The sequence below is a fragment of the Nycticebus coucang genome, chromosome 14 (assembly GCF_027406575.1).
Source record: "Nycticebus coucang isolate mNycCou1 chromosome 14, mNycCou1.pri, whole genome shotgun sequence".
Lineage (NCBI taxonomy): Eukaryota > Metazoa > Chordata > Mammalia > Primates > Lorisidae > Nycticebus > Nycticebus coucang.
The window spans coordinates 18,357,229-18,380,060 of NC_069793.1; the positions used below are offsets into that span (position 1 = coordinate 18,357,229).

Genomic DNA, 22,832 nt, shown 5'->3' on the forward strand with positions numbered 1-22,832 from the left:
CTGATTAGTCCCTCTTTGGGTGGCCTGTGACTGCTTGGTGGCTGGTGTGACCTCTCTCAAGATGCCAGAGCCAGGGAAGAAGCCAGGTAGCTCCAGGCCTGTGGTTGGGTCTGAGTGTGGGGTTGGGCGGTATCTATAATTGGGGGGAGAGCTAGGAAGGAACTCTTTTTTTTTTTTTTTGTAGAGACAGAGTCTCACTTTATGGCCCTCGGGAGAGTGCTGTGGCCTCACACAGCTCACAGCAACCTCCAACTCCTGGGCTTAAGCGATTCTCTTGCCTCAGCCTCCCAAGTAGCTGGGACTACAGGCGCCCGCCACAACGCCCGGCTATTTTTTGGTTGCAGTTTGGCCGGGGCCGGGCTTGAACCCGTCACCCTCGGCATATGGGGCTGGCGTCCCACCGACTAAGCCACAGGCGCCACCCTAGGAAGGAACTCTTGAGGGGACAAGTAAGGATGAGGCCTTTGAGCCTCAGGATAGGGGTCCTACTGGGTCCTTTTTTTCCCACTCTAATGAGAGTGAGGGTAACTCAAGGTCAGGGGGTCACAGAGAGGGGACAGAGCCAAGGCAGGAAGTGCCCAGGGGCCATCATCCCATTAAAACATAGGGATCCCTTCCCTGCCCCCATCCCCTCTCCTGCAACAAGATTCATTGTGGACAAGAGCCTGAGATTACTCTAAACTTGAGCCAAGCTCACTGAGTGCCCTTGGGCAAGTCCTTACCCTCCCTGGGTGTTAGTATCCCCATCTGCACAGGGCGTGGTGGTGCGTTGGGGGGGGGGGGTTGGAGAGTGGTCCTTCCAGTTGTAGAATATCATTTGTTTTGTAAGCCTCTGGGGTATGGCCCCCCAGGTTGAGGGTGACATAGCCCCTTTTTTCTGGTAGAGAATAGTCAGTAGTACCCTGAGCCCCAGCCAAGGGCAGAGAAAAATCATAGCCCTGGGTTCTGGTCCTTGACTATGCCCTTACCAAGGTTGTCCAGGGCAGGGATCCAGACCCCATCCCCCAACCCCCTCCCAGGCCAGCTTTATCTCAATTGCTCATTCTCAGCCTGAGGCCCTTGGACAAATTTAGCCACATTCCAAGTAGGCAGAGTACCTGCTTCTTGCTAAGGGCCTCTATGGTGGGGGCAGGGAGGCTGGGCTCATCACTAGTACCCCAGGCAGGGAGGGTGGAGTATCTATGGAACACACCTAACAAAAGTCTTGAGAAGAAGTTAGGACCACAGCCCTGGCTCTCCCATCTACTGGCTGTGTGACCTCAGACAAGTCACTTAACCTCCCTCTCTAAGCCTTCGTGTCCTCTGAGGAGAAATGGACATAATAATTGCACCCACCTCATAGAGCTAGGAGTATTACAAGAGATGATTCATGGAAAGTGCTTATCACAGTATTTAATAAAAGAGGCTGAATGGGGGGGGTACACGGTCCAGCCAGAGGTCCCTGCAGCCTCCATCTGGCCCTCCAGTCTCAGTTTTCAGTAAGAAGCCCCGGTCCATGGAGGTAGCCGCAGGCAGCTCTGCTGTGTTTGAGGCCCAGACAGAGCGAGCAGGAGTGAAGGTGCGCTGGCAGCGGGGCGGCAATGACATTGGAGCCAGTGACAAGTACAGCCTGGCAGCCGAAGGGACACAGCACACACTGACAGTGCGGGATGTGGGCCCGGCAGACCAGGGGTCCTATGCAGTCATTGCAGGATCCTCCAAGGTCAAGTTTGACCTCAAGGTCATAGAGGCAGGTAAGATCCTGGTCAGTCTTCCCTGAGGTGTGGGATTCTGGGGGAAGAGGCAGCCATCTCTCCATCTGCCCAGGACATAGGAGGTGCTTTCGCACTTTCTTGCCCTTGCTTTGGCTGTGCCCTTGCCTGAAATGGCCTCCTTTTTGTTGTTGTTATTTTTTTTTATTTTTATTTTTTTTATAGAGACAGAGTCTCACTTTATGGCCCTCGGTAGAGTGCCATGGCATCACACAGCTCACAGCAACCTCCAACTCCTGGGCTTCAGCGATTCTCTTGCCTCAGCCTCCCAAGTAGCTGGGACCACAGGCGCCCGCCACAATGCCCGGCTATTTTTTTTTTTTTTTTGGTTGCAGTTTGGCCGGGGCTGGGTCTGAACCCGCCACCCTCGGTATATGGGGCCGGCGCCCTACCGACTGAGCCACAGGTGCCGCCCTTTGTTGTTGTTATTTTGAGACAGAATCTCACTATGTCGCCTACAGTGCTGTAGCGTCACAGCTCATAGCAACCTCAAACTCTTTGGCTTAAGTGATTCTCTTGCCTCAGACTCCCAAGTAGTTGGGACTACAGGCAGCCACCACAACGCTCCTGTATTTTTTTGTTGTAGTTGTCATTGTTGTTTAGCTGTCCCAGGCCGGGTTCAAACCTGCCAGCTTCAGTGTATGTGGCCGGTGCCCTTACCCACTGAGCTATGGGCGCCACCCTGTACATGACCTCTTTGAAGGTCCCCATGCACTTGCCTGGCTTGTTCCAGCCATTGTGCAGGTGGGAAAATTCAAAGATGAACAAGGCACAACTCTACCCTCCCACTGGAGGTCTCCCCAGGGAGGAGGAGATGACTCCCAACAGAGAAGGCAGCTTGGCAGGCGGTGGAGATGGGAGAGTGCTGGGGGGGGGATATGGGTGAGGAGGAGCCCAGCCTAGACAAGGGGCTGGCTGAGGCCAGGGCCTAGAGGAGCAGAGTAGGGATGGACCCAGAGCTATTTGGGGCAGACACGACAGGACGTGGGCACAGGTGGCCTGTGACAGTGAGATGAAGGCTGGCCTCCAGCTAAGCCCAGGCCACCTCTGAAGAACCCACGGCCTGTCTGGCCTGGCAGAGGGAGGACAGACATGGCTGTCAGAGTTTCCTCCCAAGCAGTGGGTTCCTGGGGCTGATATTCGGGAGAGACAGGGTGAGTGCGGGGGATGGGGAGGTGTCTCTGGTTAGAGGCTGCACCACAACTCCCACCTGATCCCTTACAGAAAAGGCAGAGCCTGTGCCAGCCCCAGCCCCAGCCCCTGTCCCTGCTAAGACCACTGGAACCCCGGGAGAAGCCCTGGGCTCAGCCACTGAGCTGGAAGGAAGTGTCCCAAGTCCTGAAGGTAAGAGGGGCTAGGCAGGATAGGGGGGATAGAGACTGTCCCAGGCAGGTCTCTAAGGCCTCTTGGTCACAGGGTCAAGCTCAGCAGACTACAGCAACTCTGTGCCTGGGTGTCCTGGAGCCCCTGAGGACCCCATTGGCCTCTTTGTGATGCGGCCACAAGATGGCGAGGTTACTGTGGGTGAGTGTGGGCCGCTGTGCCCCAGAGTGGGGTGGGAAGGAAGGCAGCAAGCAGGGTACCCCCAAGCCCAGCCTGTCACTTCTCTCCTGTAGGTGGCAGCATCACCTTCTCAGCCCGGGTGGCTGGGGCTAGTCTCCTGAAACCACCAATGGTCAAGTGGTTCAAGGGCAAGTGGGTGGACCTGAGCAGCAAGGTGGGCCAACACTTACAGCTGCATGACAACTATGACCGGGCCAGCAAGGTGGGTCCAGCTGGGGTTGTGGGGATGCATGGAGAGGGGACATAGACAGTCCCTGCAGGCATGAGGCACAGGGACGCATGAGGGCGCCATGTGACTAGAGGCACACAGGAGGTGCAAGAAAGGGCCATAAGGAGATTGGGGGACAGTGTGGGGGTCAGGGAGCACGGTGAGGCTCCAGGGAGGGCAAAGGGGGACACTGGGGACTTGGAGGACTTTATCGTCTCAAGGGGACATGATAAGGCTTGGCACACCCAGGGAGCTCAGGAAGGCTGCGGACACCATGCATGGGCATGAGGGCCTCAGCTAGTGAGGTCGTAAAGCTCCCAGACTGGCAGGTATCAGACCTCAAGGGACCCTCAGGGATTGGCCATAACAATTCCTCATTATACAGAGGAGGAAACCAAACCTTGAGAGGCTAAGTAGCTGCTAGAAGGTCACTCAGACCCGGCCTAGAACCTTAAGTGTGAAGTCACCTTGTGCTTTGACTCCCAGTCTCTCCTTTTCCCAACCTTCCACAGTCCTGGGCGATGCAAAGGACTTCTGGCAGGGCAAGGCCAATGTGTTGAGCTGCGCACTGCAGGGAAGCACCTCGTCTTCTATAGAGGCCATTTGCCTTGTACCCTTCACAGATTTGTGTTTTATCCTGATGTGTGCCAGCAGATGGCAGTCATGGGTCTTGAGAAGGGGCCCCTCTTCTAATTTGTACGAAATCTCTTCACAGATTAACTAAACCCAGAGGGTGAGGTTGATGGGCATTTGTTACCCTCAGTCTCCTTCAGGGGTGAAGAGCCTTGCTTCCCAGCCCGGGTCTCCCCTGACCCCTCTTCAATACACACAGGTCTACCTGTTCGAGCTGCACTTCACTGATGTCCAGGCTGCCTTCGCTGGCAGCTACCGCTGTGAGGTGTCCACCAAGGACAAATTTGACAGCTGCAATTTCAATCTCACCGTCCATGGTGAGGAGGGCCCGGTGTCTGTCTTGGGCTTGGCCTCCCCTTGGGTCCTGGTCCCCCACACCTGGCTCCATTTCCCAACACTAGAAAGCATACCTAGTATGACATCAGGGCTGCCCATATACCCAATGCGTGTACATGAGGCTGGGACAGAAGTCGATCAAGACTTCTAGGATTGGGGGAGGCCTCATGATAAGGCTTCTCACACGGCCCCCTCTGAAGCCCTCTCCCACCTCCTCTCCCACCTTGAACCCAGAGGCCATTGGCCCTGGAGACCTGGACCTCCGAGCAGCTTTCCGCCGCACGTAAGTGGCTATTTCTTTTTGGAGCTTGGGGGAGGCCAGTGCTAGAGCCTGAGGCCCCTCGGGGTCTGGACTGGGGGAGATGGGAAGGCGGGGCTGAAGTCAGTGGGGGATGGGAAGAGTAAGGTGCCCTGGGCAGGTGAGGAGACTGAGTCTATCCCACAGGAGCATGACTGGAGCAGGTGGTCGACGGATCAGGTACCCCTTCCCCAGCCCCCATCAACACCACACACAGACCTCTGGGGGTGTGAGATGGGCAGGGAGCCCTGTCTGGCCAGTTTTTCTCCCTCCCACTTCACCCTACCCCCGTCCTGCCCCCAAGTCCCTCCAGACCCTCCACTGAAGCCTCACTGGGGTCCCTCTCTGTAGTGATGGCCATGAGGATGCTGGAATTTTAGACTTTAGCTCCCTGCTGAAGAAGAGGTGAGTCCTTGGATGGCAGCTCCTGAGGCAAGTGGTGAGACCCAGTTTCAAATCCCAGCACTGAGATGTTCCAGTTGTGTGACCCAGAGCAAGTCTTTACACCTCTCTGAGACGGTTTCCTTGTCTGTCAAGTGGGTGATCACAGTGTGGGGAAGAACTAGAGGGCTCTGGGGACATTATATCCTGTGAACAGTCATCCTCACAGTGTCCCCCTAGGCTACCCCACACTTCCGTCTGCAATAGCTCACCTTAATAGACTCTGGGGACCCAGAAGAAGCTGAGAGGGTCCCCAAAGCTGCAGGAATTGTCTACCCAGTCTAGCCCAACTGACTTCTGTGTCCTCTGTTCCCTCCCTCCATCTCCCCCAACCCTTGCGGCCCAGAGAGTAAGAAATGGGACTTGAGTGCTTTGGGGCGACAGGGCGATGGGCAGGGGTGGGGGTGGGGGGGTGCAGAGCTCCCCCTTTCAGAATCCTATATCCATCCCTGCCAGGGTTTGATGAGAGACTCAGACAGACCAGGGGAAGGTTCCCACTGACTGGGGTGACCCGTGGGTCCTCTTCACAGTCTTCCGTGTGTCAGAGCTTAGGAGGATTAAGAAGGGACAGTGCACACAAGAATCCTGTCCATGCAGGGGGTGTGTGGGCAGGAAGAGGGAGGAGAAGGCCCACGGGGTGGGGTTGTCCTTGGTCTTCGTGGGGAGGTACTCAACCTCTAATATGTTCACTGTCCTTTCTACCCCACCTGGAGCAGCAGTTTCCGGATCCCGCGGTGAGTGCCCACCTAAGGCCAGCACCCTGCTCACCCCCTAATTCAGCCAGGAACCCCTCCTTAGTCCCAGTGCCCCTTAAGCTTCCTTGGGCCCCATACTTGGCCTGGGAGCCGAGCCGACTCAAACTGCCCCACCAAAAGGGCAGGGGCGGCTACAACTCCTCAGTCCTGGGGCCAGGAAGCCCCAACTCAGGGAAGGAGGGACTGCGGTCTTGCCCCTGGCCCCAGGGTATGCCCTGAGGCCTCTCCACACGGACTTCGGGACACAGGGATTCGAAGCTGGAGGCACCAGCAGAGGACGACGTATGGGAGCTCCTGCGGCAGGCGTCGCCATCCGAGTACGAGCGCATCGCCTTCCAGCATGGCGTCACCGACCTGCGCGGCATGCTCAAGAGGCTGAAGGGCATGAAGCACGATGAGAAGAAGAGCACAGGTTAGCCCTTCCCCCACGCGGCACACCACAGGGCACAGGTTAGCCCTTCCCCCACGCGGCACGCCAGAGGGCACAGGTTAGCCCCCAGGGCCACGTACTGGAGCAAAAGGAGTCCAGCTTAGCCCAGGGACACATGGGAAAGAAGAGCCCGCCTTAACAACCTCCTTATAGAGAAATGAAAAAAAGAGTGCCCAGGTTAGGCCCTCCCCACACAGACAGAGAAAGAGCGAAGGTGAGCCCAGAGACAACCGCAGGGAAAAGAACAGAGCACAAGTTCACCCTCCTTACCAAGTAATAATCGGGCTACACTTTCCTTCTCTTCCCTCCTCTGAAATGAAGCCCATTAACCCTCTCCATACCCAAAGGAAAAGGACAGATGCCAGCTAAGCCCAGAGAGACGCAGGGAAAAGAGAAGAGCCTGGTGAGTCATCCTCACAGGCTAACAAAGCAGGAGGGTAGGGGTTAGCTCCCCAGACTCCCCAGGAGAGTCAGAGGAGGCAAGGACAGGCTAATCCTTTCCCATCAAAGGGTTGACAAGGGCGGATGTGAGCCAGGAAGAGCAGCGACCTTCCCTGCTTGTGCACCACTGTATCCTGAGTCTAGCACGGTGCTGGCACACAGCGAGCATTCCCTAAAGGCTGTCTGAACCATGCACGGAAGACAAGGCCCTCTCAAAACATACACACCAAACACACACTCACACGGAAGGGAAGGAGAGCTGATTAGTCCCTCCCAGCCAACCTCCCTCAGGCTCTCTGGCCCTCACCCCGACAGGACTCCCCCTCACCAGGCTCCCCATTGCCCCATGGCTAGGTGGCCTGGCCCTGACCTGCCTCTGTTTAAGTTAGGACTTCCCTTAATGCCACAAGTGTTCTGCTGGGTTAACCCTGGAACTGTTGAGCCCAGAGGGCAACAAGCGAAGGCCTGCAGGTGTCTCAGGAGGAGCAGATGGAGGCTGGATGAGACACATAGTGGTCACTGAGGGTGGGGGCATCTCATGATAACAATGATAGTAATAATAGTACAAAAAGGCTGGGTGCAGTTCTCCTGCCTATAATCCCAGAACTTTGGGAGGCCCAGATGTAAGGACTGCTTAAGGCCAGGAGTTTGAGATCAGCCTGGGCAACACAGCTAGACCCTATCTCTAAAAAAAATATAAAAATTAGTCAAGTGTATTCCTGTATTTCCAGCTACTCAGGAGGCTGAGCTGGGAGGATCACTTGAATCAGGAGTTTGAGGCTTTGAGCTATGATGATGCCACTGCACTCTAGTCTGGGCAACAGATTCTATCTCAAAAAAAAAAAAAAAAAAAAACAGTAAAAACAGCCACTTACCAACTAAGCCAGGCACTAAATGCTTCACACAATTGTCTCCTCTAATTCTTTTTTTTTTTTTTTTGCAGTTTTTTGGCCAGGACTGGGTTTGAACCTGCCACCTCCGGCAGATGCGTCTCCCTCTCCTCTAATTCTTGTAACCGGTGGCACCTGTGGGTCAAAGGAGTAGGGCGCCAGCCCCATATGCCGGAGGTGGTGGGTTCTAACCTGGCCCAGGCAAAAACTGCAAAAAAAAAATTCTTGAAACCACACTATGCTATAAGGACTACTATCATTTTCATTTTTCAAAGAAGGAAACTGAGGCACAGAGAGTTAGTTATGGAACTAGCTCAAGGTCACAGGGCATCAGGCAGATCTCTGCCCCTCCAAAGCTGGCTCCAGACGCAGCCCTTCTGTGCTTGGTATATGGAGTTCCTAAACGCTCCCTGGCCTGGCAATGCTGGCTTCACAAACACAGCTGAGAGGAGGCATTGTCATGTGGCAGTCCTGGGCTCTAGACCCAGCTCTGCAACATACCCCTGGGGCTGGTGGCCTGGGGCCAGCTGGCTGTGCCTGTCTTAGCCCTGTTTCTCCCCTCCCCCTTGTAACACGCAGACCATAACACTGGTGTCAGGGATGAGATGAGAGTGACAGCATTAGAGATAAAGTGCCCATAGGTAGGGGCCCCTGGGAGGAACACAGAAATGCTGGTAAAACAGAGTTGAGGCCCAGATGTTGTGGCTCACACATGTCATTTGAGAGACTGAGGTGGGGCATGGGGGGATTGTTTGAAGCCAGCAGTTCAAGACTAGCCTGAACAACAAAATGAGATCCCAGCTCAGTGAGTAGGGGCCCAGCCACATACACTGAGGCTGGTGGGTTCGAGCCTGGCCCAGGCCTGTTAAACAACGACAGCTGCAATCAAAAAAATAGCCGGGGGTGGCGACTATAGCTCATTGAGTAGGGCGCCGGCCCCTTATACCAAGGGTGGCGGGTTCAAACCCAGCCCCAGCCAAACTGCCACAAAAATATGGCTGGGCGTTGTGGCAGGCGCCTGTAGTCCCAGCCACTCAGGAGGCTGAGGCAAGAGAACTGCCTAAGCCCAAGAGCCAGAGGTTCCTGTGAGCTGTGGCGCCACCAGCCCTCAGAGGGTGACTGAGTGAGACTCTGTCTCAAAAAAAAAAAAATAGCCGGGCACTGTGGTGGGTGCCTGTGGTCCCAGCTACTCACGAGGCTGAGGCAAAAGAATCGCTTAAGCCCAAGAGTTTGAGGTTGCTGTGAGCTGTGATGCTATAGCACTCTACCAAGGGTGACATAGTGACACTCTGTCTCAAAAAAAAAAGCTCAGGGGCAGCACCTGTGGCTCAGTGAGTAGGGCGCTGACCCCATATACCTAGGGTGGCAGGTTTGAACCCGGCCCCGGCCAAACTGCAACAAAAAATAGCCGGGCGTTGTGGCGGGCACCTATAGTCCCAGCGACTGGGGAGGCTGAGGCAAGAGAATCACCTAAGCCCAGGAGCTGGAGGTTGCTGTGAGCTGTGATGCCACGACACTCTACCAAGGGCGATAAAGTGAGACTCTGTCTCTACAAAAAAAAAGCTCAGGAGTGTGCAGTGAGCTATGATGATACCACTGAACTCTAGCCTAGGTAGCAGAGCGAGATCCTGTCTCAGACAAACAAATAAATAAACAAACAAAAGACAGGAAGAGAAGGTTCATTTGTCCCATCCCTGGTTCTCCTGACAAACTTCCATCTTTTTAGAAGCTTCTAACCCTACCCCTGAGCTCAGCACAAGGAGAGTACCCCAAGAAGACAGTAGGACAAAGCTAGACAGACTCAGGGAGGCAGACACATAGAACAGGCAGATAAGGAGAAATGACAGAGATACAGGGAGAGGTGGAGGCAGGAGGCACAGAGAGGTGGGGAGGCTGGGCACTGCCACAGCCTCTGTGGCCAGGCCCGGGGGAGCAGGGCATGGGCTGTGGGTAGCCAGGGGCTGAGGGGTGGTGCTCAGCCTTCCAGAAGAAGCTGGAGCCGGCCTACCAGGTGAGCAAAGGCCATAAGATTCGGCTGACTGTGGAGCTGGCTGACCCTGACGCCGAGGTCAAGTGGCTTAAGAATGGACAGGAGATCCAGATGAGTGGCAGGTGCGGGCTGAGTTGGGGAGGGGCCCTGGGGACCTGGAGGGTGTGGGTGGGGTGACCCCTGGGGAGAGAGCTGCTCCTGCCACTTGGCCTCCCTGCCTCTTGCTTCACCGTGGCTCTGGCTCTGGGTCCCCATCTCTCTGTTTCCCACCATTTCTGTCTCTGGGTCTAATTTCCCATCTTCCTGCTTCTGCCTGTCCCTCTTCTTTCCTTTCCTCTTGGTCTCACTCCTCCCATCGGGAATGCTCCAATGGCCCCTTCTGTTCCACAGCAAGTAAGTCCCCCTGGATGATGTGGGGTGGCAGGCATGGGGGCTTCGTTGGGGCATTGGGGCCAGGAGTTCTGTCCGTGACTCTCCCACTTCCCCGCCCAGATACATCTTTGAGTCCATGGGTGCCAAGCGCACCCTGACCATCAGCCAGTGCTCACTGGCGGACGATGCAGCCTACCAGTGTGTGGTGGGCGGTGAGAAGTGCAGCACAGAGCTCTTCGTCAAAGGTGGGCCTGGACTGGGGGACTGGGACCCTGGGGAGGGGAGGGGCTGGTTGCAGGGGGTCACATTCTTCTCTGTGCTGCGCAGAGCCCCCTGTGCTGATCACACGTCCCTTGGAGGACCAGCTAGTGATGGTGGGACAGCGGGTGGAGTTTGAGTGCGAAGTGTCAGAGGAGGGGGCCCAGGTCAAATGGTAAGTACCACAGGCATGGAGCATGAGTGGGGCTGGGAGCTGAGGGCTCTGTGCAGAGGAGGCCATAGTGCTTGCTGCCCACTCGCCCCACCAGGCTGAAGGATGGGGTGGAGCTGACTCGGGAGGAGACCTTCAAATACCGGTTTAAGAAGGACGGGCGGAGATACCACCTGATCATCAATGAGGCAACTCTGGAGGACGCGGGGCACTACGCATTGCACACCAGTGGAGGCCAGGCACTGGCTGAGCTCATCGTGCAGGGTAAGACCCCACCTGGCCACATGGAGTGGCCCAAGTGACCTTGGGCAAGTCACTTGGACACCCAAGCCTCCCCTTTCTCACCTCCAAAACGAGGGTGCTGAGGTGACCACTTCAGGGGGTGGTGGAGGGTCAGAGGGCCTGGTAAGTGTTCCTTGTTCCCCTGATCCTAGATGTTCCTTGTGTACACTGCACACACACACGTCACGCACATGCACACTTGTATTATCAGAGGCCCACATGAACCCAGACGTGCACACTGCTGCCCACAAGCCCACATGGTCTCCACAGGGATTCACGCCCACACCCACACATCTTCCCGAGCTCACTGGTTCCGCCCTGCCCCCCAGAGAAAAAGCTGGAAGTGTACCAGAGCATTGCCGACTTGACTGTGGGCGCAAAGGACCAGGCTGTGTTCAAGTGCGAGGTTTCAGATGAGAATGTGCGGGGCGTGTGGCTGAAGAACGGGAAGGAGCTGGTGCCCGACAGCCGCATAAAGGTGTCCCATATCGGGCGGTGAGTGTGCAGGGGCAGGCAGGGACTGAGATGGAGATGCACGGAGAGACAGAGTGGGGGACAGACAGAGACAGATGGACAGAGAGAGGCATACCCACATGGAGATGGGACTGAGACTTAAAGTCACAGAGGGAGAAAGAGAGAGAGAAAGAGAAAATAGTTATAGAAAGACAGAAATATATGGCAAGAGAGAAACCTGCAGAGAAGGGAGTCTATCAGGGATAGAGGAGATGAAGGTACAGAGAGGGAAGCAGGGAGAGAGACAGACCTGTCAGTGCCCCCCAGGCCCCCACTCAACTTGTGACCAGGGTAGGGCAGGCGACTACCAAGGAGGCCGGCTCTGGCCAGAGGCCCTTGTTCTCTCTTTCACCCTCTTGCTCATCCCTGGAGCATCTGGGCCAGCCGTGCTGGGCCTGGATTCACAGAGATTAGTGAGACCCAGCCCCTGTCCAGTCTCTAAGGGCGCAGCCAAGGGGACGCTTTGGGGGTAGAATTCACTTCTATACCGCCTACCTCTGAAAATACGTGAGGGAGCTGGAAAATTGGAAAATAAAACATTTTTAAAAACCAGAACACCAACAAAGCAGGGCAAGGCGAGAGCCCCCTGGGGTGTGTGGCCCATTGGGGTTCCCTGAGCCACCACTGCCCTGCAGGGTCCACAAACTGACCATTGACGACGTCACGCCTGCCGACGAGGCTGACTACAGCTTTGTGCCTGAGGGCTTCGCCTGCAACCTGTCTGCCAAGCTGCACTTCATGGGTGAGCCTGTGCTGGAGTGGGTGGTGGGGGTGGTAGGGCCAGAGCCCCTGTTGCTGGGACTTGCCTTGGCCCCGGTGCCACTTGCTTTTCCTTCTCTTGCAGAGGTCAAGATTGATTTTGTACCCAGGCAGGGTAAGTCCCAGGTCCCTATGTGCCACCTCGGTTCTGTCCACTTCCCTGCACCCCACCCCAGCCGTGTCTCCTCTCCCTCACAGACAAGAAGGAACAGGAGGGGTGACTCACGACTGCGGGCCAGTTATAATTGTTCTGCACCTCAGTTTCCTCATCTTTTCATTGGGAGTTTTGACAGTGCCTCCTGCACAGCAGGATTAAAGAGATGAGATGAGGTGGTGTGTCTGAGCTGTCAAATGGTGTCACAGATGGGAAGTTTTATTACTGTCCCTTTTCTTCTTTTGGAAGTACCTCTCCTGCGTTTAGATTAAGCTTTAATCAGACATTTTAGGATTCTGACTTCAGAATAGTCCAGGCTGAAGCATGCTGTAGGCTCAGTGATTTCCCAGTTGGGTTCACTTAACATCATTAACACATTTTTTTTTTTTTTTTTTAATTTGGCCGGGGCTGGGTTTGAACCCGCCACCTCCGGCATATGGGACCGGCGCCCTACCCGCTGAGCCACAGGCGCCGCCCCATTAACACATTTTTGAAAGGGTTCTATGATGAAATCAGTTTGGGAAACACTGAACCCTTGATCTCTCTATTGTTGATTCAGAAGATCCATTAACATGTCAAGACTCTAGCCGCGCGTTGTGGCGGGTGCCTACTCGGGAGGCTGAGGCAAGAGAATCGCTTAAGCCCAGGAGTTGGAGGTTGCTGTGAGCTGTGTGAGGCCACGGCACTCTACCGAGGGCCATAAAGTGAGACTCTGTCTCTACAAAAAGAAAAAAAGAACATGTCAAGACTCTGAAAAATCCCATGGTAAAGAAACATGCTTAACTTTGTTTAACCCAGGGTAGGTTCCCAATGTAATTGTTTCTGGCAGGACACTGGTGCTCTCTCAAACATGGTTTGCAAGATGCTATGCTATGTGACTCGAATATGAAAAATCTCCCGGAAAACTTCCTGGGTGATGGAAGTGTTCTCCATCTTGACTGGCTTAGTGGTTTCACAGATGTATACATTTGTCAGAATTCATCAGACTATGCTCACATCTGTGCATTTTACCATGTGTAACATATACATCAATAAAATTTTAAAAATAAAAACCAATGATCTGGCTTGGCACCTGTAGCTCAGTGAGTAGGGCACTAGCCACATACACTGAGGCTGGTGGGTTCAAGCCCGGCCTGGGCTTGCTAAACAACAATGACAACTGCTGGGCGGCGCCTGTGGCTCAGCGGGTAGGGCGCCGGTCCCACATGCCGGAGGTGGTGGGTTCAAACCCAGCCCCGGCCAAAAAAAAAAAAAAAACAATGACAACTGCAACAAAAAATAGCCAGGTGTTGTGGTGGGTGCCTGCAGTCCCAGCTACTTGGGAGGCTGAGGCAAGAGAATCACTTAAACCCAAGAGTTGGAGGTTGCTGTGAGCCCTGACACCACAGCACTCTGCAGAGGGTGACAAAGTGAGACTGTCTCAATTAAAAAAAAACAAAAAAAAAACCCCAAACCAAAAAAAAAAAAAACAATGATCAGGGCCATGGGTCCCCTGGCAGAACCCTCCTCAGTGACCTATTCTCCTCCCAGTTTCCCCTCTTTCCTGGGCCTGCCCCCCCCCTTCCCTTTCTCTGGACTGTCTTGTCTTCCCCTAGAACCTCCCAAGATCCACCTAGACTGTCCTGGCCGCACACCAGACACCATCGTGGTCGTGGCTGGGAATAAGCTGCGCCTGGATGTCCCTATCTCTGGGGACCCTGCTCCTACTGTGATCTGGCAGAAGGCCATCACACAGGTACTATGGGTCTCTCCTTGATTTCTATATCTGTAAAATGAGTGTGTGGGACCTGCTCTGTATTCAAGCCCACATGTGCATGCCCACACTGGCCACCACTGGGACAGCAGAGGCTCCACTGACCAGGACCCAAGGCAAGATGGGCAGTGGGAGGGGGGAAGGGGTGGAAGGAGAGACAGAGGGGCCCTTCCAGGCAGAATCAGCCTCTCCTTCCTCCTCTTTTCCCTCCCATTCTGCATCCAGGGAAATAAGACCCCTGCCAGGGCTGCCCCTGATGCTCCAGAGGATGCAGGTGCCAGTGATGAGTGGGTGTTTGAAAAGAAGGTGAGTGAGGCTGGGTGGCGCCTGTGGCTCAGTGAGTAGGGTGCCAGCCCCATATACCGAGGGTAGCGGGTTCAAACCCGGCCTTGGCCAAACTGCAACCAAAAAATAGCCGGGCGTTGTGGCGGGCGCCTGTAGTCCCAGCTGCTCGGGAGGCTGAGGCAAGAGAATCGCGTAAGCCCAAAAGCTGGAGGTTGCTGTAAGCCGTGTGACATCGTGGCACTCTACCAAGGGCGGTAAAGTGAGACTCTGTTTCTACAAAAAATAAATAAATAAATAAATAAAGGTGAGTGAGGCTGAAGTCAGGACATGGCTCTTTTGTCTTTCATCTTTTTCTACCCACCTGGTTGGTGTTCATTCCTGAGCAAGGTCTCCATAGAGGTGCCACACCTGGCCAGGTGTGTTCCTGCTCTGGGCAGGGTCTCTAAGGGACCATCACACACCTCATGCAAATGCACTATGGAGCAGGTAACTGACAGGCCCCCACAAGGATTTTGACGCCCTCAACATACCAGGAAGTCCTGGTATGGCTGGGCTGCTCCTTGGTCCCTTCAGCCTGAGCTAACCTTGACTTTGTGTTTCCTCCCTGGAGCTTCTGGTAAGTGTGGCTGCCCAGAATGCTGGGTCTCCTGGAGGCCTGCCCACCTGCATCTTGCTGAATCCTCACAATAGCTCTGTGTGGCCATGCTATTCCATTCAGCAGGTGGGAAAACTGAGGCACTGAGAGACCAGGTGATTGCCCAAGGTTCCATGACAAAGCTAAAGCCAGAATCTGAGCCCTTGCCCTGGCGTCCTGCCTGTGGTAGGTGCTACATAAAAGATTTCTAAACCAGATGCTTATGTGGGTGCAGTTTCCCTCAGGCTGTACCCCATGGACTCTGTGCTGGGCTCCATTCCATCTCAGGCCATTGGCTGTTGCAGAGACTGTAGGGGCCTCTGGGGTCTGATTTAAGTCCTGCCCCAACTCCCTCTCCCTTCCAGCTGCTATGTGAGACGGAGGGCCGAGTCCGTGTGGAGACCACCAAGGATCGAAGCATCTTCACAGTAGAGGGGGCAGAGAAAGAAGACGAGGGCGTCTATACTGTCACAGTGAAGAACCCTGTGGGCGAGGACCAGGTCAACCTCACAGTCAAGGTCATCGGTGAGGCTGGCCAGGGTCCAAGACAACACAGAGAGGCAACTCCAGGAGAGTCCATCTCTTCACTCATTCAGTCACTCAACAAACATCACAGGACATGCTCTCTGAGCTGGACAATAGCTTGGGGTTTTTTGCCTGCAAAGAGCCCTGTTCTAGGGGCAGATGGAATCAGACACATCTAACAGATTTCCTGCGACACTACTGTACCTGGGCTATGTCAGAAATGCTGTGGAAGAACTGAGCATGGAGCCATCCCTGTGCCTGGGGGGTGAAGGCTTTAGGAGGCTGAGAAGAGTGTAGGGAGGGCATCTCTGGCAGAGGAAACAGTGTGGGCAAAAGTATGAAGGTGTGAAAGGGCCTTTTTGGCACAGAGGATGAATAAAACAGTTCCATGTAAGTAGAGGAGCATGTGAGGTTGGGAGGACAGAGAGGATTGGATCTAGGACATGGGTGAGTACGGTCAGTGGGGAGCTATAAAGGGTTGCTTTAGGCAGGCTGGTGACATGATCAGAAATACATTCTAGAAAGACTGTTTTGGCCAGGGGAGGGTCATGGGGGCAGCCTATAGAAGTTGACTGGGGTGGTGAGGGGACAAGCAACATTGTCCAGGGCCCTGAGCCATACAGGACTGATGTGAGTCCTCCCTATATTCTCCAGATGTGCCAGATGCCCCCCCGGCACCCAAGATCAGCAATGTGGGCGAGGACTCCTGCATGGTGCAGTGGGAGCCACCTGCCTATGATGGCGGGCAGCCAGTCCTGGGTGAGCCCGAGGACACAGGACAGAGGGAGGGCAGGGGGGTAGGGGTGCCTGGATTACAGACCACAGCTCCCACCTCCCACACTCCAGGCTACATTCTGGAGCGCAAGAAGAAGAAGAGCTATCGGTGGATGCGGCTGAACTTTGATTTGCTTCGGGAGCTGAGCCATGAGGCGCGGCGCATGATCGAGGGTGTGGTGTACGAGATGCGTGTCTATGCAGTCAACGCCATTGGCATGTCCAGACCCAGCCCTGCCTCCCAGCCCTTCATGCCTATTGGTGAGCCTGCCTGGCCTGGCACTGCCACCCATGGTCATCCCCAGCCAAGGGGCCCCAATAATAGCAGCTGCTCTGAGGAAAGACGGCACCCTAGATGTTATGGCCATGCTCTCTGTTAATCCTCCATTGGGAATAATCTACCTAATTTTACAGATGAGGAAACAGGCTCAGAGAACTTAAATGACCTGCCCAAGATTGCCCAGAAGGCAGCAGGGTAGAGCTGAGACACCACTTGGACCCCTGGTTCACTTTCTGAGCTGCAAGTTCCATGTCTCCAAAATGGGGATAATGACACTACCTACTTTATAGAGCTGTTAGGATGAAATGACATAATGCAGGCAGGGCATCTGGCATACAGCAGGTGCTCAAGAAATGTTAATTATCCCCTGTTTGAGGGTTGTAGATACCAGAGGTGTAGGAGAGGTGTTTGTCTGTGAAAAGAGTCCTGGACCAAGAGTCAGAGGTGGGGTTTGCAGAGCCAGTTCCATCATCCCCAAAATGCCATCTGGAGTCCTCTCTCCCATAACCCTTGGTTTCCTCATCTGTATAACAGGGGTTGAGAGGGTAGAACAGATGCTGAGGGTGTGGCACGGCTCTAGAGCAGGCGTCCTCAAACTTTTTAAACGGGGCCAATTCACTGTCCCTCAGACCGTTGGAGGGCCGGACTATAGTTTTAAAAAAAACAACTATGAACAAATTCCTATGCACACTGCACATATCTTATTTTGAAGTAAAAAACGAAATGGGAACAAATACAATTCACATCGCAGTTTGAGGACGCCTGCTCTAGAGGGACACCTGTCCTCACCAGGTGTGTGGAATGGGCAGGCACAGGAACCCCTGAGCCCAGGGCGGATGGTACAGCTTGGGGAGATGGTAGGAAGTGAGGATTCTTATGAGAGAAGGATCTAGGCCTCTCATTTTAAGGACTGACTTTTGGTTTGCTTAGCTTAGTCAACACACCTCATCGTAAGCACCAGGAAATCCCCATGTTTTAGAATGATTTTTTGCTTAAGTCAGCATTGTAGCACTTCCTACACTGCCTGAGGGCTCCTTATAAACATGTATGTTCTCTTGGCTTTTCCCCTCTTTTATAATTGCTGTTGCCATTTGTTTCTATTATTTATTTATTTATTATTTTTTTTTTTTTTTGCAGTTTTGGGCCAGGGCTGGGTTTAAACCCACCACCTCCAGCATATGGGGCCAGCGCCTTATTTCTTTGAGCCACAGGTGCCACCCTGCTATTTTTTTTGTTTGTTTGTTTTGTTTTGAGACAGTCTTACTTTCACTCTCGGTAGAGGGCTGTGGCATCATAGCTCACAGCAACCTCAAACTCTTGGGCTCAAGTGATTCTCTTGCCTCAGCCTCCTAAGTAGCTGGGACTATAGGCACCTGCCACAACGCCTGGCTATTTTTAGAGACAAGGTCTTGCTCAGACTGGTCTCTAACTTGTGAGCTCAAGCAATCCACCTGTCTCGGCCTCCCAAGTGCTGGAATTACAGGGGTGAGCCACCACGCTGGTCTGGAGACATGCTTTTTTTTTTTTTTTGTAGAGACAGAGTCTCACTGTACCGCCCTCCGGTAGAGTGCCGTGGCCTCACACGGCTCACAGCAACCTCTAACTCTTGGGCTTACGCGGTTCTCTTGCCTCAGCCTCCCGAGCAGCTGGGACTACAGGCGCCCACCACAACGCCCAGCTATTTTTTGGTTGCAGTTTGGCCGGGGCTGGGTTTGAACCCGCCACCCTCGGCATATGAGGCTGGCGCCCTACTCACTGAGCCACAGGCGCCGCCCTGGAGACATGCTTTTAACCAATATGAAATATTCCTTTAAGCACTTCAAAGCCAGCTGAACTCAGCCCCCCACAGCTAAATTTGACTGGCTTAGGCTCGGTGCCTGTAGCATAGTGGTTACGGTGCCGGCCACATGCATCAAGGGTGGCAGGTTCGAACCTGGCCGGAGCCAGCTAAACAACAATGACAATTGCAACAAAAAATAGCCAGGCGTTGTGGTGGGTGACTGTAGTCTCAGTTACTTGGGAAGCTGAGGCAAGAGGATCGCTTAAGCCCAAGAGTTTGAGGTTGCTGTGAGCTGTGATGCCACAACACTCTACCGAGGGCGACATAGTAAGATTCTGTCTCAATAAAAATAAATAAATAAAAATGAAAAAAATTTTGACTGGCTTAAAAAGAATAAATTAAATTAAAAAATACAAAGCCAGCTTTAGGGGAAGTCCTCCCAGGTGACCAGAGGGCAGTGAAGGTTGGGGTTGTGTATCTCCAGCGTCCCCAGCTTGCTCAGACCCTTCTCTGTCCTCTATTCTGTCCAGGTCCCCCCAGTGAACCCACCCACCTGGCAGTGGAGGATGTTTCTGACACTACTGTCTCCCTCAAGTGGCGGCCCCCAGAGCGCGAGGGAGCGGGAGGCCTGGATGGCTATAGTGTGGAGTACTGCAGGGAGGGCTGTGAGTGCCCTCCTGGCCTGGCCTGGAGCACCAGAGGGGTGGGCGGGGGCATGGGTATTGATGCTGACTTGCCTCCCTTGTCCCCACCCCCAGGCTCAGAGTGGGTGGCTGCCCTGCAGGGGCTGACAGAGCGCACATCAGTGCTGGTGAAGGACCTGCCCACAGGGGCCCGGCTGCTCTTTCGAGTGCGGGCACACAATGTGGCAGGGCCTGGAGGCCCAGTCACCACCCAGGAGCCTGTGACGGTGCAGGAGATACTGCGTGAGTATCTCACACACAGTCAGAAGACCTACCACTGACACCCAAGCTGGTGTCCAGTGGCAGTGGGGATAGTCAGGGAGACCCTCATCTGTTCCCTGGGCTCAGGACACAGGTGCAAAGAGGGCTTTTCTACGTGAGCCCCCCAGTTCTAGAACAGGGAAAACACAGGCCAGTCTCCAAGCTCTGTTCTGTGCGTCTCTCAGCTCTAACACATAGGTATTGCCTTTGTCAATAGGTCTGAGCTGTGATGCCACCTGGGGTCATATTGGTCCCTCTGGGATCCATTTCCCATTCCTCGATTCCTTATCCCAATAAAGGGACAGTCGTGTAAGAGTCGGAAAGAGGCAGCAAACTGCGGGGGAGAATAGCACAGGGCATCTAGGTGTACATTCTGGCCTGTGACTTATAGCTGCGTTGACCTCAAATAAGTTGTTTACTCTCTCTGACCCCTGCCTCTTGAAGTAGTGTGGAAAAAGTGGGGCTGGAGGTTCTGTGGGTTAGGGGAGCTGCAGCTCTCTGGGCCCTGCCTCAAGACAGGATGGAGCTGTGGATGTCCTCAGAGGTAACTCCTGCAGTAGCCCCTTGCTTAGCCACCCACTCTGTACCCACAGAACGGCCCCGGCTCCAGCTGCCTAGGCACCTGCGCCAGACCATCCAAAGGAAGGTTGGAGAGCCTGTGAACCTCCTCATTCCTTTTCAGGTAGGGCCAGCCTTCTCCCTGTTCACACCCAGCCCATGGAAGTGTCTCAGAGTTAAGGCCCCAGAGGCCAGGGTTCCAGGCCTGGCTTTAAGTTGTCCCTCCTCTCAGGGTAAGCCCCGGCCACAGGTGACCTGGACCAAAGATGGGCAGCCCCTGGTAGGTGAGGAGGTGAGCATCCGCAACAGCCCCACGGACACCATCCTATTCATCCGGACTGCTCGCCGCGTCCACTCAGGCACTTACCAGGTGACAGTGCGCATCGAAAACACGGAGGACAAGGCCACACTGATCCTGCAGATCGTTGGTGCGTAGCCCTGAGGCCTCCCTCTGTGACCATTAGTTTTCTGTCCCTCAGCAGAGTTGCCAGGGCCCAGGGATCAGAGGCCCTGCAGGAGGTGGCAGACCAGGTCCAGGTTGGCAAGGGTGAGGAGCCCTTAGAGCTTGGTGTCCCTGCCCTGACTCAGGCAGTGTCAGGAGGCATGCTGATCTGACTGGGTCTGTCTCCTGCAGATAAGCCAAGCTCTCCCCAGGATATCCGGGTCACTGAGGCTTGGGGTTTTAATGTGGCTCTGGAGTGGAAGCCACCCCAAGATGATGGCAACACAGAGATCTGGGGTTATACAGTCCAGAAAGCTGACAAGAAGACCATGGTAAGCTTGGGGACCTCCTGGGCCCCCCACATAACCTTCCCTACACCCAGCTAACCTGGGTCCAAGCTGTTCTTCCCATAGGCCCACCTCACCCCTCCTCTGCTGACCTCCCCACTGGGCAGAGAGATACCATCAGCACAGAAGAGAGGCCTGAGGCAAGGGGAGGGGCCTGGCCCTCAGAAATCCCTCCCTTCCTTCACATCCCCCAGGAGTGGTTCACAGTCTTGGAGCATTATCGCCGCACACACTGCGTGGTGTCCGAGCTCATTATTGGCAATGGTTACTACTTCCGGGTCTTCAGCCATAACATGGTTGGTCCTAGTGACAGAGCTGCCACCACCAAGGAGCCTGTCTTTATCCCCAGACCAGGTGCTGTACTCTCACTCTCACCCAGAGGGAGTAGGGGAGGGAGGCAGTGCAATCAGGGAAGGGAGCCTAGCTTGGTGTGGGCCTCTGGTTTCCAAGTCCTTTCACCAACAGGCATCACATATGAGCCACCCAACTATGAGGCCCTGGACTTCTCGGAGGCCCCAAGCTTCACCCACCCCCTGGTGAATCGCTCAGTCATTGCAGGTTACACTGCCGTCCTCTGCTGCGCAGTTCGGGGTAACCCCAAGGTAGGGAACCTTAGGTCCTGGTATAGGCTGACCAGAGGCAGGGCTCATAGGCCCTAACCTCAAGGCCCAGTCTCTCCCCAGCCTGTCTCCCCCTGCTTTCTTTCCATCTCGGGGTATCTGGACCAGGTTCCTCTCATGAACAGGGCCTTGGTGCTCACTGTGGACTCCATTTTCACACATAGCCTTGAGCATGGTTTGGGACTCCAGTGGGAAACCCCAGAGTAGAAACAAATCCCAGTTTCCTTGCATCCCTGCCAGGTCCCCTCTCAACCTGGATGGTTTTCTTCTGTTTACCTCATTTGTAGCCCAAGATTTCCTGGTTCAAGAATGGCCTGGACCTGGGAAAAGATGCCCGGTTCCGCATGTTCAGCAAGCAGGGAGTGTTGACCTTGGAGATCAGAAAGCCTTGCCCCTTTGATGGGGGTATCTATGTCTGCAGGGCCACCAACCTCCAGGGCGAGGCCCAGTGTGAGTGCCGCCTGGAGGTGCGAGGTGAGGAATTTGCTGGGCCAGGGCTGGGGTGTGAAGAGGGCAGGGCAGCAGTAGGATCTCTGAACTTTGCTCTGTCCTGGCCCAAGCAGCTGCTCTGGCTGCAAGGACACTGACACTGTCATGTCCAGCTGGGTAGTGGCTTCTGGGATGGTTTAGGTACTAGCTTCCTAGCATGGCCTCCTTCTCTCCTATAGTGCCTCAGTGAGCAGGCTGGCTCCCCAGGGATGGCCAGGTATGTACTCCAGACCATCCTGACACATAGAGATCCAGTCAGAGGCTAAGTCCTGGCCCTTGGTCCAGGATCAGCCATCAGGAAAGGGTACAAGTGGACTCAGTTCACTTACAGGGGAACCTGTGTCTCAGGTGCAACCAGATGCCAGCCCTATGTGCCAGGAACCTGGAGGGAAGCTGAAGCCCTTTCCTGCTGTCAGATGTGTGTCTACAAGTATCTCCTGGGCTATGGTGGGGAAGGGACCAGCGTGCAGCAGTTGTAACGGGACGCCTGGGGGATGCTGCACACTGGTCCTCAAGGCTCCTGTGTAAGCTCCTGGGTCTCTGGGGCCAAACGGGGGTGGGCTCAGGAAATAATGAGTGGGACAGGCCCTTCTGGCCTACATGTCTTCCTAATGTATAAGGGCAATAAAAGATCAGTGAGGTGACAGAGTTCACTCTTCTTACCCAATTCCAATGTGCTTATTTCTATAAAAAAGCACAGGGACGTTTACTTGATCTTCATAGCAAACTAGGGCTGGCATGTTTCGCGATGATGAAACAAGGTCCAAGAGTGGACTCCTAAGTTCACAAAGCCATCAACACTAGAAGGAACCTCAGTCTTCCCCCACTGCATGAGGAAACTGCAGAGCAGGGACAGAGGAAAGTGTATTAGCAATAGAGCCAGAAAACTGATGTGCTCCTGCCTGGTCTCAGGTGCTCAGATGATCCTCGAGGGCCATGGTCACAGTGGCCTGGGGCTGGGGCAGGGCCAAATCTCAGTATTGTGACTGTGAATCCACAGCCTAGAGTGGAGCTGTGCTGAGTTGCTTTGGGGTCCCCTTGAGTAACAACTCCACAGCCCATCCACCCGTGTCTCAGGTGGGAGAAAACAATACTGTCTTGCTCAGGATACTGCAAACCAGAAAGATAGAAGGGCCAGGGCTCCGCTCTGCTCTT

General features: G+C 54.5%; 1 protein-coding gene across 1 annotated transcript; it reads left to right on the plus strand.

The window, feature by feature from the left end:
* Window positions 1-12: 12 nt before the first annotated feature.
* On the plus strand, window positions 13-22,345 carry MYBPC3 (myosin binding protein C3). Its single transcript, XM_053560288.1, has 33 exons — window positions 13-86; window positions 1,467-1,733; window positions 2,976-3,095; window positions 3,168-3,275; window positions 3,368-3,516; window positions 4,355-4,472; window positions 4,726-4,774; window positions 4,937-4,969; window positions 5,141-5,194; window positions 5,947-5,964; window positions 6,234-6,397; window positions 9,726-9,858; window positions 10,229-10,353; window positions 10,436-10,541; window positions 10,636-10,802; window positions 11,150-11,315; window positions 11,969-12,075; window positions 12,178-12,207; window positions 13,842-13,981; window positions 14,225-14,305; window positions 15,284-15,443; window positions 16,098-16,202; window positions 16,290-16,478; window positions 18,808-18,942; window positions 19,036-19,203; window positions 19,815-19,903; window positions 20,012-20,207; window positions 20,414-20,553; window positions 20,763-20,922; window positions 21,034-21,170; window positions 21,476-21,662; window positions 21,857-21,894; window positions 22,026-22,345. The coding sequence occupies exons 1-32, from the start codon at window positions 62-64 to the stop codon at window positions 21,865-21,867; spliced, it is 3,837 nt and encodes a 1,278-aa protein (XP_053416263.1). The 5' UTR covers window positions 13-61; the 3' UTR covers window positions 21,868-21,894; window positions 22,026-22,345.
* Window positions 22,346-22,832: the final 487 nt, after the last annotated feature.

Excerpts from the sequence above, each read along its gene's own strand:
- MYBPC3 (XM_053560288.1), top strand. The coding sequence starts at position 62 with ATGCCAGAGCCAGGGAAGAAGCCAG. Across the intron at positions 4,473-4,725 it reads TTTCAATCTCACCGTCCATG|AGGCCATTGGCCCTGGAGAC; the intron begins GTGAGGAGGGCC and ends CCTTGAACCCAG. Across the intron at positions 11,316-11,968 it reads AAGGTGTCCCATATCGGGCG|GGTCCACAAACTGACCATTG; the intron begins GTGAGTGTGCAG and ends ACTGCCCTGCAG.